This window comes from Delphinapterus leucas, chromosome 5 (assembly GCF_059928025.1).
Source record: "Delphinapterus leucas isolate spDelLeu-1000000601 "Yukka" chromosome 5, BTC_Dleu_Yukka2, whole genome shotgun sequence".
NCBI classification, from domain to species: Eukaryota; Metazoa; Chordata; class Mammalia; order Artiodactyla; family Monodontidae; genus Delphinapterus; species Delphinapterus leucas.
Genome location: NC_143133.1, coordinates 37,857,842 through 37,876,730, shown reverse-complemented (window position 1 = coordinate 37,876,730; position 18,889 = coordinate 37,857,842). Strand labels below are relative to the sequence as shown.

General features: G+C 47.9%; 1 protein-coding gene across 1 annotated transcript in view; it reads left to right on the top strand.

The window, feature by feature from the left end:
• Positions 1-4,165: 4,165 nt before the first annotated feature.
• SLC2A9 (solute carrier family 2 member 9) overlaps positions 4,166-18,889 on the top strand; it is a 210,231-nt gene continuing 195,507 nt past the window's right edge. Inside the window, 1 exon segment of the mRNA XM_089911655.1 lies at positions 4,166-16,124. Within this exon segment, the coding sequence (XP_089767781.1) occupies positions 16,062-16,124 (63 nt within the window). The 5' untranslated portion in view covers positions 4,166-16,061.

Genomic DNA, 18,889 nt, shown 5'->3' with positions numbered 1-18,889 from the left:
CGATCGGGGGGATGAAATGCAAATTTCTTTGAGGGTCTAGCACAGGATAGGCTCCTAATTAACAATCCATTGCTCGTCAAAGGACAAATGTAGTACGTCTTGATTTCCATCTTTGCTTGGGTTCCAAACGCCAGCTTAGCTACAGAGCCCAGCCTATTCATTTCGGCAGCTCTCTTCAATACCTTTCAAAGGATCCTTTCAAGTCGATTCAGCCCCATGTACTCTGGCTTGAGAACTCTCCAGCAAGTGGTGGTCTTTCTTAGCTGGAAGGAAGCTATGTTGGAGGGGAGGTTGGAGCCCGTAATGGGGGCCGGGAGTGGCCTCTGTTCCTTCTAGCATCTTCTCTGAGTACCATCCGGTACAAGAACCCCACAGGGCTGGGAAGGTGGTGGCCTGTGACTTTCTTCCAGCCTTGGAGCTGATGTCTGCATAGGCTATTTCATAGCTTGCTGGAAACAGATGAGATAATGTCAATCAAGTAGTAACCAGAATGTATAATATTTTAATTGAATATAGCCATTTACTTACACACTTATTGATTGACTGACTATGATGACTTTGCAGACTGACCATGCAAAGAGTGGTGTGGAGCATTAAAGCCTTGTAGACACGGGGGAAATAGTGGGGAGAAGCCTGGGCTGAGAGCCAGGAAGCCTGCTTTAGTTGTAACTCATTTACAACTCACTTTGTGGCCTTGATTACCTCTCTGTCCTTCAGTCTTTCATGGTGCGTGTAAGCTGTGAGTCCATCCACCCCACAAAATTCTGGGGAAGATTATCTCTGCTGATAAACATGAAAAATTTTGTAAGTTGCAATGATTTATAAAAATGTTATTTATCCCAGTTATTTAATTTGCATTATCTCATCCATTTTCTAGAACAATGTGTGAAACAGGCTTGGGGGTAACATCTTTAAGTTCAGAAGGTCCAGGAGACACACTGTCACATCATCAACTTTCCCTTTGCTTGAAGGGGTCCTTTCCAGACGCCTGGCCACATTCCTGTAAAGATAACTCCCGTGGGGAGTCAGGAGTCCAGACGCTCAGAGTGAACCTGAGTCATCAGTGGCTTCAAACCGTCTCTAGCCCAAGCATCTGTTACAGTTATGTCCCCTCTTCCGTTTTATTACTTATTCATTATTTCTTATTACCTTAGTCTTGTTTTATCCGTTTTATTTTAGTGTCGGTACCCTGAGATCTTCCCGGGATTAGGAGGCTCATAACCATTAAATATGTCAGCGGGAGGAATGCACAAGCCTTGGAGGTGTTGCAGGTTGAACCGTGTCTCCCAGAAGAGATGTTGAAGTCCTAACCCTGAGTATCTCAGAATGTGAACTTAATTTGGAAATAGGGTCATTGCAGATGGAATTAGTTAAGATGAAGTCACACTGGAATAGGGTGGGCCCTAATCCAAGATGACCGACGTCTTTACAAGAAGGGGACATACATGGAGAAGGCCAGGTGAGGATGGAGACAGAGTCAAGTCGTTTGGCTATAAGCCAAGGATGGCGAGCGACACCAGCAGGTGAGAGAAAGGCACAGGACAGATGCTCCCTGGATCCTTCAGGAGAGAACAGCCTTGCCCTGCTGACACCTTGGTCTCAGACTTCTAGCCTCTGAAAGTGTGAGAGGACACATGTCTGTGGTTTTAAGCCACCCAGTTTGTCATGCAGCCCTAGGAAATGCAGCCTAGGAAATGAATGCAGATGGGGCTGCGAGGCCTCTGATTTCCAACCTTGCCTCGGCTATACATCCTCGGGCAAGTCTCTAGACGCCACGCTTCCTGTCTGCAAAGAGAGGGCGTTGTGTTGGATCAGCATTTGCCAATTTTGCTGATAATTAGAATTACCTGGGGCACATTGAATGATAGTTTATTAGACCTTCCCATTGGGTTTTCAGAATCAGTGGGTTTGGGTGGGGGCCAGAAATCTGTTTTTAAGGAACTCTCCAGGTGGTGACAGTGACCGACGTCATGCTGTCGCTGCCCTCTCTGGTGTTCTAGGTTTTTTCAGAGTCAGGCTTTGCCCCTTGACTCCACACACTATGCAAGCCTACCCTGGATGGTGCATGCTGGAATCCATGCCCCTACACCCAGATTGCAAACCCAAGAGGGCAGATCCATGTCTGTATCTCCAGCGTGTTGCCTGGAAGATGGCTAGTGCTTAGGAATCAGGCATCGAACAAAGTGATAAATCATCTTTACATACAAACGTCCTGCTCTAGGACATGTGATCAAAGACCTTGCAAGCCCTCAAATGCGCCTCTCTTCCTTCAGGCTGGCCCGGCCCCTCCGTGCTCTTTCGGAGGAATAAAGTTCTAAGACACTTGGTCCTGTGAAGTGGGTTCTGTGACTCTTGTCTTTTACAGATGGGGAAGAAACTGAGGTTCAGAGAGGTTAAGTGACTTGCCAACGTCACAGAGCCAGTGGTGGAGCTGGGGTTTGAAGGTGGTTTGTGGTCTAGTATCAGCATCTTAATCTCTCCATCGCTCACCATCCCACTGCTCAAAGCAAATCCCTTGCCAACAGGACCCAGTCCAAGCAACTGGGTTCATCCCATCTTCCTGTCTCACCGACCTCTCTGGAAAGATCTCCCGTCACTCTCCCCACCCCCTCAGTCTACTCTCTGGTAGCTACTCGCCCTTCTGGCCCTTCTTCCTCGGCTGTCCTTCTGCTGGAAATCTCTTTTCCTTTCCACCCAGAGGGCTTTCCCTCTGGGCTGCGGGGATAGTTAGCCCCTTATGTCTTTGACGATTGTAACACACAGCCCAGTGTTCCAGGTGGCTCAACCTCTCCCTTCCTTCAAGTCTTTGCTCAGATGTCACCTTTGCAGGGAAGCCTTCCAGAACCATCTTTTAAAAATTTGCTATCTCCTTATCCCCACCACCCCATACTCCCATCTCCCTCCTTTAATGATTTTTTTCCCCATGGCATCTCTCACGTTCTAATATACTGCATCATCTACTTATGTGTTTTATTTACGATCTCTCTCCCTCTCTGAATGTCAGCTCCACAAGGACAGGAATTTTTGCTGTGTTTTTTCATTGCTCCATCCCAGCACCTGGAACGGTGCCTGGACCACAGCGCACATACGGTGCATGTCTGCTGGATGGATAGACAGACGGACAGTTTCCGCACTGTTACACTTCTCTGCTGTGCATCTGTCTCCCTCCTATGAGTGCCAGCTCCTTCCAGGAGGGACTTTATCTGATTCATTTCTGTATCCCAGCAACTCACCAAGGGCCTGCCTCTTAGTAAGTCCCAGGGAAACCTTTGTTGAATAAATGACCAAGTAAGCGAATGAATGAATGAATGAATGGACCGAGGGATTTCTTTCCCAGAGGGGAGCTTGCTTGGCAACACGCAGAGAATAGGTGTCCATGTGTAGCTTCACCTGTGGCTGCTCCTCAGGGAATGAGCCCCCTGCACTGCTGCTGGGGCGTTCAGGGCTGTAAAAGTTGGACAGAGTCCGCAGGCCTGGGCCCAACAGTGGTATCAGCTGGTGTCGGCCTTGATTCTGCCCCTCCCTTGCTCTGCCCCTTTGCCCCTCCCCAGGGGGAACACTTGGCTTCTCCTGACCTCCTCCAGACCTCACCAGGCTGGAAAGGTGGGGCTGGCAGCTGGGGCTCCAACGTCCAGGGGATTTCAGACTCTGTATGCATCTGCCTGGGAGGACATTCCTGTAATGTTAACCTTCAGAGTGAGAGCCAATGGAGGAGACAGGCTCAGTGGTCCACGGAGCACACAATTCAGAGAAACCCAGGGATTCTGTTCACCGTTTTGTTTTGTTTTTTTTTCCCGTTTATGCTTCCATGAAAGCTAACTCATCTGCTTAACTCATTTTTTCTTTCAAGGAAACAAAATGCTTTGCGCCATCCGTTTATCTATTCATTCTTTTAAATAGCATATTGATTTCCTTCCATTCATTCTTCTGCTAATTAATTCATTAGCTAATTCATTGTGAAGAATGTTTATTGAGCGCCCACTACTTTCGGAACACTGTCCTAGGTGCTGGACACAGCAGAGGATGTGACAGGCTGGCAGGGCTAAGTTTCAGGAGGAAACAGAATCCACCCCAGATGGTGAAGGGAGGACTTACAGAGGCCCCCCCGCAGAGGGAAAGAAACAAACAAGGGACAGCAGGGAGCCGTCAGCCCAAGTGCGAGGGCGGGGAAGGAGCAGCGTTTGCGGAGCTGGTTGAGGGCCTTGGAGGGTGGGCCGCCTGGGGCAGCTGGAGTTGAGGAGGATGTAGCTGTTACCAGAGCCACTGAACAGACCAGGGAGGGATCGGGGAAGAAGCGCCCCCAACTCCTTCTCTTCACACCCCTCATCTACTGCTGGGCGGGCAGCCAGTTGCAAGAGAGCAGGCCAGCCAGGGCAGGAGCAGGGCAGAGGAGGTGGAGGACCAGAGCGGCCAGCACAGAAAACCAAATCCCAGCTCTCTGGGCTACAGGTTCCTGTTGGAGGACACGGATCAAAAAACAGGTAACTATTCGCCACGTGGTGATGGGTGCCATTCCAAAAGTAAAGGGGTAGGGTAGACGGAAAGGAGGAGTTGATTATGTGGGCTGTATTTAGTATCAGGAGGTCAGGGGTCCTCTCCAGTGGGTCCTATTTGAGTGGAGACCAGAGGGAAGTGAGCAGGGAGCCCTTTGGGAATCTGAGGCAGGGTGTTCTCGGCAGAAGAACCAAAGGTCCTGAGACAAGCGTGTACTAGACTTGAGGACACCAAGGGGTCCAGCTGGCCAGAGTGGAGGGGAAGGGGGAAGAGAGGGTGGGGACATGGGTTGGGTATGAGTCGGTGAGGGTCAGGGCCTGTGGACCTTGCTAAGAGCTGAGGACATAACCCTGAGAGGGTCGGGAGATGATGAAGAGAAGTGGTCAGATCCTGGGTAGATCTCAGGGGCGAGGTGGGGCGTGGACCGCAGGTAGAACAGTGATGCCATTTACCTGGAAGGGAAGACTGTAGAGGAGCAGGTTCCGACATAGTGAGTTTGAGACTCGGATTATTCATCCAAGTGGAGGGAGTAACTGAGTGCAGACCAGGGGGACCGCTCTGGCCTCAGGCACATGACTGTCTTTAAGTCCTTGCTCTGCCAGGAACTGACCCAGCCACTTGACAGCTTCATTCCATTTGGTATCCGAGTGACGATGTGCTCTGGATGAGACACAGGTCTGGGCTGGTGACGTAAAGCGTGGGAATGTAAAATGAGTCTAAGCTCGCGCTGCCTGCGGCACGACAGGCCAATAAACGGGAGATGAGGTGTGTCAGGGAGCAGATGTGTTAATTTCTTCTTTCTTGTAGCCATCCACAGGTGAACAAAGGCACTTTGGTTTACCGTTCAGGCAGAGGGGCAGGGTTCCCGGAGGCAGGTCATTGTGTATAGAAAGTATCCTTGTAGTGAACAAAAGCAGTGGAAAAGAAAGGTTAAAGTAAAAGAAACAGGTCCAACATGTAGTCAGATTTGGCGCTTCCCTGTTACAGGACTCCCCAGTGTAGAGATGGAATCAGAGCCACCCAGGGGACCAGGGGGCAAGTGCAGAAAGAAGAGGGCGAGGAGAAGGGGAGGCCCCAGAAGAACATGGAGGGTGGCCAGTGAGGCGGGAAAAACCCAGCAAGCTCAGGGAAGGGGCTCTGGTGAGCCTCCAGGTCTCAGCAGGATCTGAGCTGAGCATGTCTGGTCCACAGCCTTTCTTTGACATCTAATCCAGACCCTCTGAATTTTATGAAAGAGTGATAGAGATGTTTAAAACTAGGTACAATTTATGAGTCTCTGCTAGGTGCGGAGTATCATGTCCACACATGGCTACTGATCCCCACACATGTTGTTATGGGACATGCTGTTTACGATACAGGTAAGGGAGCTGAGCTCAGAGAGGGTAGCTGAGTTGCTTAAGGTCACACAGCTGGTGGGCGGCAGAGTCAGGGTTTGAAGCTGGGTCACTATGGATGCCAAAGCCTTGATCTGCCAACTCAAACCAACCTGATGAGTAGGGAGGAGGGTCTGAATTTAGAACATTCCATTCCACCATTTATTTAAAAAAAAAAAAAAACAGGTTGAAATATTTTAATTATTTCAAAATGGTAACGAAGTCGAGGCATGTTGGCTGGAAGATGGGACAAGGAAGTTTGTAGAAGGACCCAGAAGGAAGAGGAGTGATCAGCTTCACCAAAGCTGCTGGGAGGTTACAGGGAATTGACTACTGACATTGGATGATTGGCAGGTGTGGTGGGTCAAAAACCCCATGGGCACGAGCTGAGGAGAGAAATGAAAATGACACAGTGAGTTCCTGTAACAAGACCAAGGAAACAGGTGGGAGTGGGAGGTCACGGGGTCAAGGGGAGGTTTTTTTTTTTTTTATTGAGGTGAAATTCACAACATAAAATTAACCATTTTTAAAGTGAACAATTCAGGGACTTCCCTGGTGGTCCAGTGGTTAGGACTCTGCGCTTCCACTGCAGGGGGCTCGGTTTTGATCCCTGGTCCAGGAACTAAGATCCCGCATGCCCCGCGGTGCCAAAAAAAAAAAAAAGTGAACAGTTAGTGGCATTTAGTACATTCACAATATTGTACAACCACCACCTCTGTGTAGATCCAAAACATTTTCACCACCCAAAAAGCAGCCCTTGACCCGTTAATAGCTGCTCCCCAATCGCCTCCTCCCCTGGCCCAGGCAACTACTAAACTGCTGTCAGCCCCTGTAGATTTGCCTCTTCTGGACATTTCATTTAAATGGAATGATACAACAGTTGACCTTCCAAATCTAGCTTTTTTTTCACTTAGCACGAGGGTTTCAAGTTCTACCTTGTAAAACATGTCAGAACTTCATGTCTTTCTTTGGCTGAATAAGGTCCCATTGTATGGAGAGACCACAATTGCTTATCTTTTCATTGGTAGATGGATGTTTGGGCTGTTTCCACCTTTTAGCCATTGTGAATAGCACTGCTATGAGCTTTCATGTACAAGTTTTGGTATGAACACCTGTTTTCAGTTCTCTTGGGTATAGACCTATGTGTGGAATGGCTGGGTCATATGGTAATTCTACGTTTATTTTTTGAGAAACCATCAAACTATTTTCCACCATGGCTGAACTGGTTTACATCCTCACTAGCAATGTACAAGGGCTCCAGTCTCTCCACATGCTTGCCAACAGTTAGTTTTGTTTTTGTTTTTTAATTGGTGACATTAAGACGTTTTTGTACAGAGCCTGGGATGACGTAAGAGCGAGGGAGAAATGGATGCGATTGAAATGAGATAATTGCTGGAAGGAAGGAAATTTTTCAGAAGGTGAGAGGGATGCGCCCATAAGCCCCACAGATGGGAGGTGCTCCCGAGTGAGAAGTCTGTCTGGATGCTGGGCTGCCAAAAAAGAAAGAAGAGAAAGGTGTCTTACATCAAGGTCTCACCCTGACGGACTTGTTCTCTCTGGTGAGGGCCTTGCCCACACAGCAGCAGTGAACGGGAGCAGTCAGGGCAGACAGAGCGGGTGGTCTTGCTTTAAAAGTGTCAGTTCTCATCTACAAGGGGCGGTGCTTTGGGCAAGTGGGGTGACCTCTGAAACCCCAGCAGGCTCAGCCGTAGAAAGGAGATAACAAGAGCTCAGGGGCTGTTCTTCGAATTAGATGAGGCTATGCCTAACCAGTGCCCAGAACATAGTAGGTGCTCACTAAAAGTAGGTCCCTTCCAGTGGCTCATCCTTCTGATTAGACTGTGAATTTCCTGACAGGTTTTCCCTTCTTTGCAGCCTTCTCAGCATCTAGCACTGTATTGGCCTCACAGTAGGAGCTCTGTAGACATTTGTAAAAGAATAAAGGAACAGAATAAAAATAATGAGCGATAAAGAGATTTCTCAACAGTAACTGCAATAGCAAATATTTACCTGGAGCTTGCTACATTGCAGGCCATTTCAAAGGTATACACCCGGGAGTGATTAGTGGGAATGTAAACTGGTTTAGCCACTGTGGAAAATAGTTTCTCAAGAAATAAACACAGAATTACCATTTGATACAGCAACTCCATTCCTAGGTATATACCCTTGCATCTCATTTGATCTGTACGTGACCTTGAGATATTCCCTTATCCCCACTTTGCAGAGAGGTGACTTGTCCCACGAGACATGCTGGGGAGCAGCAGTTGGGATTTGAGGTCTGACATCAAATCTCAGTCTCTGTCATCATCTTATACTTTTTATCCAATGGTTGAATTGTCCTGGCACCTGAGAATGATTTATTACAGCAAAAAAAGATGTCAAGAGAGAGTTTGGGTGACTGCTTGGGGAAAGGAGGGGTGGGCGCCAGCTGGGTAATTGTGGAAGGTTTAAAAAGCCTGGGAAAGCAATCCCCTCGCTCCACAGCCTTTCCTTGGTGTGTCTGCATGTCCTAAAGTACAGCTGAAGCCACCCAGGCACAGAAATGTCATCTGTCTAGCGTGCGGGCTGTGCAGGCATCAGAGGTCAGTTGATAAAGACACCTTGAGTAGGTGTCTTCCAGGGATCAGGTGATTTCCTCCTGCTCTCCAGCCCTCCTCTGTCAACAACAAGGCACTGGGGAAATGGGATTAGCCATGAGGAGGTTGCCCGGGTGCTTCCAATCGATGCCAAGGGAATTGGATGGGCTTTTCCAGGCTCCCAAGACAGCACTGTCTCCCGGGGCCTGAATTCATGCCTGAGCCAGGCGCAGGGTTCCTTTCCCGAGGTGGGTGAGACTCCTGGGCATCCATCTCTCTGTGCTTCACCCCAAAACCATGCATCACTTCCCACGCCCTCACCTCTCCCTGTGAGCTGCTCCGAAGGAGGCTGTTGATGCCCTTGGCTGAGCTTGGATCTTGTCCCAGCCGCCCAGCAACGCTTTTAGCCCCTCACCTCTCTCCCTCACATATCTCTGCCACTCCAGCCCTCCATCTATCTCCCGGTGCTGAAAAAGAGTAGGATTAGCACACCTGCATCACTTTTGAGCTAGAGAGAGGTCAGGAGGACAGCGTGCATTCATAAAATAACAGCAGTGGCCGTGACCATGGGAGCAGCGCTTCCCAAGTGACGGCTCTTGTGTATTTCAGCATGGGCTGATTTTACTCCTCCATCGACAAAGCAGCAAGAGTTGACCCCTCATCCTGCTCCTCTGGGCTTCAGACTCGATCAACCTGCATTCCTTTGTGTTTTGCTTTACAACTCTTGCGTGTCATTTTACTGACCTTCGTCACAGCTGCCCGGGCAGGTTGGTCCTGACACCCTAGGGCAGTCAGCAGTGACTTGACCAGGGTACCTCTGCCTTGGACTCCCAGGCCGGAACTTGCTGACCCACACCACAGCTGGGCACGTTTTTAATAAGCTGAGCTAGCCATCAGTAGCTCGATGTTAATCACTGATCGCTTGTCAAGATTGCCATCACAGAATGTTTACGGTAGCCGCTGGATGCCTTTCAGTCATTCATGCCGCTTTCTTTCACAATTTCCCAGGCTTATATCCGATTCTACTGGGAGCCGTTCTATTCATGAAGCATCTTCTGTTTGCTCTCTAGACGGGGAACGGGCTGAGGAAGCTCCAGGAAACAGGTAAGTCAGGCTCGCAGGTTTGGATTGGCTTTGGGGACCATTTCAGGAATTACCAAGACTTACAGAGCAGCTTGGGCAAGAGATTTAAAAATTGAGGGATATGAAAATCAACTAGGTGAAGATGAAGTGAGAAATGCACTTGAATTGCTTAGCATGGTGTCTGACACATGTTTATATAAAAACGAAATTGAGGGCTTCCCTGGTGGCGCAGCGGTTGAGGGTCCGCCTGCCGATGCAGGGGACACGGGTTCGTGCCCCGGTCCGGGAGGATCCCACATGCCGCGGAGCGGATGGGCCTGTGAGCTGTGGCCACTGAACCTGCGCGTCCAGAGCCTGTGCTCCGCGGCGGGAGAAGCCACAACAGTGAGAGGCCCGCGTACCGCAAAAAAAAAAAAAAAAGAAAAAGAAAAAAAAACCCACGAAATTGATTATGGTGTGGTCATTATTCCAAAGGCAGCTAATACTCCCTCCTCCCTTCCCCTTCTTCTTTCCCGCCTCTCCCTTCTTCCTAGCTGCCCTATTTTCCACATTCCTTTAGGTTAGCTTTAGCTCCATGCCAAAGTCAGCAGAGAATTGACCCTGAAAATTAAGAATAAAGTCACTGTGAAGTGTTGGGCAGAGAACTGGGGCCAGGGCATGTGTGGCATTTTCTGCTCAGAGCTGTCAGCCAGTGACTTGCTGGGCCCACAGGGCTTTGTCAGCAGGGCCGCATCTTGGGGTGGACAGGACAGAAGGCCACGACTCCAGGCAGTTCAGGGAGGTGGCTGCCGTCCGCAGGAGCCGCTTTGGGAGAAGACATCCGCCTTCGCCGTCTGCTGACATTTTGTGCTGCGCTGATGCAGGCGGGTGCCTTTTCTTCACTTGCACCCTTACTCTCAACGCAGGCTCATGAGCACGGGACTGACTTCAAGGGGTCTGGGCTCAGGTCCCACCTCTGTGGTGGGTTGGGTGGGAGAAGATTCCTTTCCAAGCCCAGCTTGCTTTGCCTCTAACGTGACCAGTTAAAGCATCCCACACACGGTGCCCCTGAAGGTTTTATTATAAGGAGCAGCAGTAGTACAGGAGAGGTGATTTTCTAAACATTTAACCCTAGGTACAGGCTAAGTGGGCCCAATCAAATTGTCAGGATCAGAGTCCTGTTGCCTGTAGCCGCTGGATTGTGGCAGGTGGGCCCCCGGGGCCTCAGCACGTGGCTCTTCACCAGTGGGAACAGCAGCAATCCGACCTTTTAGGCCACAATGATGGTCACCGGCAGGGTGTTAGACTTGAGTAGCAGCAATATTAGTATTGTTACCGCAGATTCAAAAGACAGGAGCTAGCATTTTTTGGAACCCCATGCACTGGGCTTATATTTATGTTATACTATGTTATGTTATCGATATTATTCTATTTAAGCCTAGAGGATTATTTTGAGGCGGTTTAAGGTTCTCTAGTCAAACACCAAGTGGGTCCCCCTCCTTTCTCCTCTGAACCCATTCTAAGACACCGTTCGTTCCATGAGGTCTCCCAGGAGCCTGTGGTGATGCCGACGGCTCGTGATCCTTTAGCATTTACTATGTTCTTCACATATACTGACTCATTTAATCCTCACGAGAGCCCTATGAGGCAGGTCCTATTATTATTCCCTACTTGACATAAAGAAACAGAGGTACGGAGAGGTTAAGTAACTTTCCCCAAGGCACACAGCTAGCGAGCTGTAGAGCTGGGATTTGAACCCATGGCTCCATGCCGCCTCGGGTGCGAGCCATCTGCACTTGGCCTTGCACTGCACAGGCGGCAGCTTCCCCCTGTGACGTGATGTCCTGGGGACGTGGCATCATTCTCAGCTCCGTGGTGGCCTCTGCACGGGAGGCACACAGTCTCAGGCTTCTGCTGCAGACAGAAACCCTGGGCAGTGGGTCCTTATGGGCTTAACAACCCTCTCTGACCAGGGAGTAGAAGGTCAGAGCTGGCTTTGACCCCAAAGGAAGCACAACCCACACCCCACACACACATCCTCCTGGTGCCAGCAAAATTTCTCCTTTGCAACATGTTTTCTGGGAATAATGAACAAATACCTCTGCATCCTTGGCCTCAGGCACAACTCACCTCTCTCAGCGTAGAAGATTTATTCAACCTCTGTGTTGGATGTTCTGAGCGCACCCCTTCACGCATCCTGCGCCCGTGCCCCCTCGCCCTAGTTGTACCCATGGGAGGATTTAACACAGGCTGTGATAAGTTAGTGCCCACTTGCTGCCTTCTCTTCTCCCACCCACGTCCGTTTTCACTCCTTCCTCCTCACCTGGGACCGTTCATCAGCTCTGACCATCAGTTCTAGGTGGTTCCAGCTTTGGACACATCCTCACAAAAGCCACCCTCTGATCACAGCTTGGATCCCATCTTCTCTCAGTTGTTCTGCAATCTAAGCCCCCAGGGGAAGCTTCCCTCCTCCCTTAACTGCCTCATCATGCCTGCCACTCACCCTCTGTCCCTCCCTCATGAACCCCCAGTGCTCCGAGACCCACATGTTCCTTCCCCAGGACCAAGCCGGGAATGGACCATCCACACCCTCCTACAGCCCGACCAGGCTGGGTTTTTAAGGCTGCTCCCCAGAGGTCCCTGGTGGCACTTTCTCAGTTTCACAAACCTTCCTTCCCCTTCAGTTGGTTGCTTGGCCTTGTGCTTGCCTGAGAGTATGGACACCATTGGACAGAAGTCTCCCATCTCCCCACATCCAAACCTGCATCCTGCCCGTGCTTCACCCATGTTCCGTCCTCTGATTCCACACCCACTGCCCACCCCCTTCTCTGCTCCTCCTCGAGGCCAAGGTTCTAGGAAGATCCATCTCCTCCTCCAGATGGTCCAGGCTCTCCCCAACCCCCCAACTTACACTTCCCTGTGGCCTCCATGTGGCCACATGCCCTGGACACTCTTAGCTCTTCTTTCTTGACCCCTGAGCCATATTCACACAGCTGACAACTCACATCCTCTTAAAGTTCTCCTGCCAGAGTTCACTCTCCCTGCTTCCTCCGACTCAGTCCCCTTTGCTGTCTTCTGTCATCCATCTGCTCTTTCCTGGTCGGAGTTCCTTAAGAATCTTTTTCTACAGTCTGTCCCTCGGTGACTTATCTAATTCCATGGTGTTAATTGTCATTAATTTATCTCCAGCCCAGACCACTTCTTGAGCACCGCTCTTATTTCCAACTGCCAGAGTGATATTTGTACTTGGATGTCACACAAATGTCTCAGCCACACGCTTCCTAAAAAGAATTCTTTATTTCCTCCCATCCCCAAATCTGTTGCTTTCTGAGTCTTCTCCAGCTCCATGAATGATGGTTGCCATTACTTAGACACCACAGATTTGCCAGGCATCTCCCCAGGCCTTTTATGTACATTCCCTCAGCTAACAATCATGACATGAGAGAATGATAACAGTCACCCATCGACTGATAAAGAAACAGACCCAGAGGTTAAGTAACTTGTCCTGGGTCACGATGGCAAAACCAAGATTGTCAGGTTTCTGACCCCAGTATAGCTTTGCTCTTTCCACTTGGCTCATGCCTTTTCAAATCAGACTCTTGCTTGATTGTTTGGAGACCATCTTCATCCTTGGGTACCTGCAGGACCACCATGTTGCATAACTCCAGGCGGGACTCTGACAATGTCACCTGTGTAATTGGTGCTCCCTGACAGCCATTCACATAAACTAGAATGGGAATGCAGTCTCTGTAACTCAACAGTTGTGGCCATGGATACCGTCATTCTGGCTCCCTTGGTCCCATCCCATCTCATCTGATCTCATTCTGACTCCTCTCTTCCACCCCAGCCACCCATTCTGTTTACTATGCTTGTCTCAAGCCAGGCACTGTCAGACTCTGTGGGCAGAGATGGATCAGCTGTGATCCTGTAGTGTGAGGAGTGTATCAGGCAGGGTTCTCCAGAGAAACAGAACTGACAGGATGTATGTCTAGATAGATAGATAGATAGATAGAGATATTGATAGAAGAATAAAGAGAGAAAGCTTTTAAGGAATTGACTTGCATGATCATGGGGTTGGCAAGCCCCAGACCCATATGGCAAGCCCACAGGCTAGAAATTCTGGCAAGAGTTGATGTTGCAGCCTTGGTCTCAAGTCTGGAAACTCAGGCAGGATTTCTATGTTGTCATCTTCATACTGAGTTCCTTCCTCTTCAGGCACCTTAGTCTTTGCTCTTAAGGCCTTCAGTTAATTGGATGAGGCTCACCCACATTATGGAGGGTCATCAACTTACAGTCAACTGATTGTAAATGTGAGTCATACCTAAAAACTACCAGCAACATCTCACCCATTCTCTAAGTGTCCGACCACACAACTGGGCACCATGGCTTTGATGAGCTGCTACATAAAATGAACGCTCAGGAGGAGGTCACTGGCGAGGACACAGACAAGAGAACAGTCAGCCGGTACAGTCTGGCTCCTGCAAGACTAATGTGATGAGCTAGGGGATGCACAGGACAAAGTGATTCAGGTTTTCTAGAAGGAATAGATGGACAAGCAGAGTAGGTGAGCCTTGAAGGTGAGACAAGAACAGGAGGAGAGGCACTCCAGGCCGGGGGCCAGCCTAGGAAACAGCCAGAGTGGTCTGAACACAGAGGTCCAGTGCGTGGCGTGTCCCCGGGTGTATGCTGGAGGGACAGAGGTGGGTCCCTCGGTGGAGGGCCTCGAATGTCACGCTCACGTGTGACCAACTGACATTCTGTCAGGCCAGCTCACATGACTTCGGACCTCACAGCCTGTCATCCTATAAGAACTGTGTATTCTTCCACAATTGTAGTTTTTAAGTCTACTTGGCTCCTTGAGATCTTAACGGCTTAATTCTTCAAAAAAAAAAAACTGTTTCATTTTAATTTGAAGAAATTCCAAAAGCTTGTTTTTTCAGTTGTAGAAGTGGTTGATTTTTGTTGGATCATTTCAGCGTAGAAACTTGCAAAACTGTAGGAAAACAAATCAGATTAAAAAATTGGCTAAGATAACCACGGCCAAGTGGTAACTGTTATTATGCTGTGCTGCTTCTAGGAAGTCTGTTTCCATGCACAGAAATATGCGATCTGTCCCCTGTTCATCTCTGCAGCCCATCTCCCACTACTCCCCCATCCCGTGCTGGGCCAGGCCACTTACCTTCCATATGCCCCATGAGCAGCCCGTATGCTCTTCCTAAACTGTCTCCTCTCCCAGAATGTGTGCTCCACAAGGGGAGGGCAAGGTCTGTTGCTCAAGATCGCATCCCCATAACCTAGATACCAGGGGCTTAATAAATAATTTAATGTATGAATATTTTAGTTCACTTTTAATTTTAAATTAAAAAACACAAGGACATAGTTTGAGTACATATATTGTTTAATAGTATGACTATTAATAAGTACACCTATTTTATTTATTTATTTTTGCTGCACTGGGTCTTCGTTGCTGCGCACGGGCTTTCTCTAGTTGTGGCGAGCAGGGGCTGCTCTTCGTTGTGGTGTGTGGGCTTCTCATTGCAGTGCCTTCTCTTGTTGCAGAGCATGGGCTCTAGGCACGTGGCCTTCAGTAGCTGTGGCTCGCGGGCTCTAGAGTGCAAGCTCAGTAGTTGTGGCGCACGGGCTTAGGTGCTCCACGGCATGTGGGTTCTTCCCGGACCAGGGCTTGAACCCGTGTCCCCTGCATTGGCAGGAGGATTCTTAACCACTGCGCCACCAGGGAAGCCCAGTATACCTATTTTAAATGTTGACTAATGTATGTTCTTTTATATATCTTCCTCTTATCAAGTAAGAATGTATTATGAGCAGTTTCCAATGACATTAAATATTCTTCTTTAACATTAGTTTTAAAGTGCTGCATGAGTTTCATCACTTTAAACCTTACTCTTAGATATTTTGTCCTATTGTGAAGACCATTTTTCTACCATGAAAAATGCTGCAATGATCATCTCAGGCTTAAATCTTCACATATTGTTATTACGGCTTTAGGCTAATTATTTATAAATGGAGTCATCGGGCCAAAGGACCTAAATATTTTTATGGCTCTAGAAACATATTTCCAAACTCCAGAGAAGCTGTCCAGTTTTCCACTTCTGTTGGGCCAGTGATTTGGGTTATAATTTCGGCAACTGTCTCCAATTTGACAGGGGAGATTGGCACTTTGTTTGAATTTGCACTGCTTTTATTTTCACATCTTTGGGACAGAAAGTCTAAGGTTTCCAAAGCATGTCCCACTGTAAGAGTGACCTTCTGAATGAGGATGTTCCGGGGAAGGGCCTGTACTTTAAGTGATGTGGCATATGTAGGAAAACAGAGAAGTGGTCCAACCTGACCATCTCGCAAGTGGAGAAACCAAGGCCAGAGAGGAGCAGAGGGGTACCCAGGTCTCTGGGGGAGCTGGGCCCCCCATCCTGGTGTCCTTTCCAGGGACTCTCCCCTGGGCTCCTTAACTGTGACAGCAAGCATCTGTCTAATGGCTTCTTCCTTTTTTTTCTTCTTCAGGAACAAAAAAGCCCGGACCAAAAGCTGAAAACTAACCATGAAGCTCAGGGAAAAGGACCCAGCAGATAACAAAGAAAGCGACTTGGAGAAAAAGAAATTGGTCAGTCCTGGTCTCCCTATGTCTCCCTTGTAGGAGTGTTCAGGTGACCCTGGAGCGGTCCCTCCTGGCACCCTCCCTTCTCCCAGGGGAAGGGATGTTGAGGTGAGGTCAGGCAGAGAAGGAGCAGAGGCTGGAAGCAAAGTTATGCAGGAAGGACCCATGTGAATTGTAAGTTGTATACGGTGAGGCACAGGCTGTTGATGGTGATGTATGCTGGTTGATGGTGATATACTATCTGTGGTGACCTTCCAGACTGTGTGTGTGGGGGTCTCCGTTCCACACGTCATTCCTCAGCAAGAGGACATTGATGTTGAAGGTGATAATGTCATCATCCTTAAAGAAACACTGAAACCCAACCTTCTGCAAGGCCCAGTCCATATGCCCCCTCCTCCAGGAAGTCCTCGGCACTTAGAAAGTCCCTCTCCTTCCTCAGGACTCCTTGGATCCTCTCTTTAAACCAGATTCAAAACCAGCAGCCAAACAGTGCCTGCCCTGTGCCAGACCTCACATAGGTCTCTCGTTCCATTCTCCTGGCTACACTGTAGTAGAGGCCTCACTAGCCCCATTTTACAGGCGAGAAACTGAGGCTCAAAAAAGGCTGAAGCCACGTGTCCAAGGCTACGTAGCTAGTTTAAGGTGCAGCTGATCTGGAACACTGGCCCATCTGTGCCTCGTGTCCCGTGATGGGTGTGGAGGCAACAAGGACTCAGAAGAAGATGTGTCCATATTTTTGTAATAAACCTGTATTTAGCAGGACAAAGATCAATACAAGTGTATTGACCAAATTCCCTGGGGAGTGTGAAATGGCAGCTAAACATCCCCATCCCTATCACATAGGTGTGAACTAGAGGTCCAGGGGGGCCAGACCACCTGTCTCAGGGGCCCCAGGGACCCTGAAGACCCAGGCTAAGCAGACAGAGATTCCCTCCAAGTGGACACAGTATCTTTTTCTTGGTGCTCATATTAGGTTGAGCCAAGGCTCCACTGTCTAGGCATTGGGTGTGAGGAAGGAAGGGGTGAAGTCATTGCGAACATTCTGCTCAAATGATATTCAGTAGAAAATTCCCCTTTTTTCCTACTCTCTCTTTGGTAGGAAGTTTTCATGTTATCCAAGCCAACTTAATAGTCTCAGGACTTCACCCAGGGGAGAGTTTGAGTTCAGTTCCAGAAGTATCTACTGGGCCCCTTCCCTGAGCCTGGCGGGACGAAGGCCCTGGGAATTCAAAGAAGGCTTAGGACACCATGTGAATTTTTTTTTTTTTTTACAAGGACAAAATTTTTATTTGTACTAAAAACCTCAGCCTATATTCTCTTTATTCTTGATCCCAAATAAATTCATAATTTAATTGCTAATCATGCCAAGAGTAGTAGCTAGACTGGTTTCTTTTATTTGCGAGGTAAATTTCACAAACCTAACAAAACGATTTATTTTATTCTTCAGTGAAAATTGGCGTTTTTATTCGACTTAAATCAAGAATTGTTTTTTGAATTTTATTTTTTATACAGCAGGTTCTTATTAGTTATCCATTATATACATATTAGTGTATACATGTCAATCCCACTCTCCCAATTCATCCCACCACCACCACCACCTCCCGCCACTTCCCCCCTTGGTGTCCATATGTTTGTTCTCTACATCTGTGTCTCTATTTCTGCCCTGAAAACCAGTTCATCTGTACCATTTTTCTAGGTTCCACATATATGCATTAATATAAGATATTTCTTTTGCTCTTTCTGACTTACTTCACTCTGTATGACAGTCTCTACATCCATCCACGTCTCTACAAATGACCCAATTTTGTTCCTTTTTATGGCTGAGTAATATTCCATTGTATATATGTACCACATCTTCTTTATCCATTAGTCTGTCGATGGTCATTTAGATTGCCTCCATGACCTAGCTATTGTAAATAGAGCTGCAATGAACATTGTGGTACATGACTCTTTTCGAATTATGGTTTTCTCAGGGTATATGTCCAGTAGTGGGATTACTGGGTCATATGGTAGTTCTATTTTTAGTTTTTTAAGGAACCTCCATACTGTTCTCCATAGTCCTGTATCAATTTACATTGCCACCAACAGTGCAAGAGGGTTCCCTTTTCTCCACACCCTCTCCAGCATTTGTTATTTGTAGATTTTCTGATGATGCCCATTCTAACTGGTGTGAGGTGATACCTCATTGTAGTTTTGATTTGCATTTCTCTAATAATTAGTGATGTTGGGCAGCTTTTCATGTGCTTCTTGGCCATCTGTATGTCTTCTTTGGAAAATGTCTATTTAGGTCTTCTGCCCATTTTTTGATTGGGTTGTTTGTTTCTTTAACATTGAGCTGCAAGAGCTGTTTATACATTTTGGAGATTAATCCTTTGTCCGTTGCTTCATTTGCAAATATTTTCTCCCATTCTGAGGGTTATCTTTTCGTCTTGTTTGTAGTTTCCTTTGCTTTGCAAAAGCTTTTAAGTTTCATTAGGTCCCATTTGTTTATTTTTGTTTTTATTTCCATTACTCTAGGAGGCAGATCAAAAAAGATCTTGCTGTGATTTATGTCAAAGAGTATTCTTCCTATGTTTTTATCTAAGAGTTTTATACTGTCCGGTCTTACATTTAGGGCTCTAATCCATTTTGAGTTTATTTTTGTGTATGGTGTTGGGGAGTGTTCTAATTTCACTCTTTTACATGTAGCTGTCCAGTTTTCCCAGCACCACTTTTTGAAGATGCTGTGTTTTCTCCATTGTATATCCTTGCCTCCTTTGTCATAGATTAGT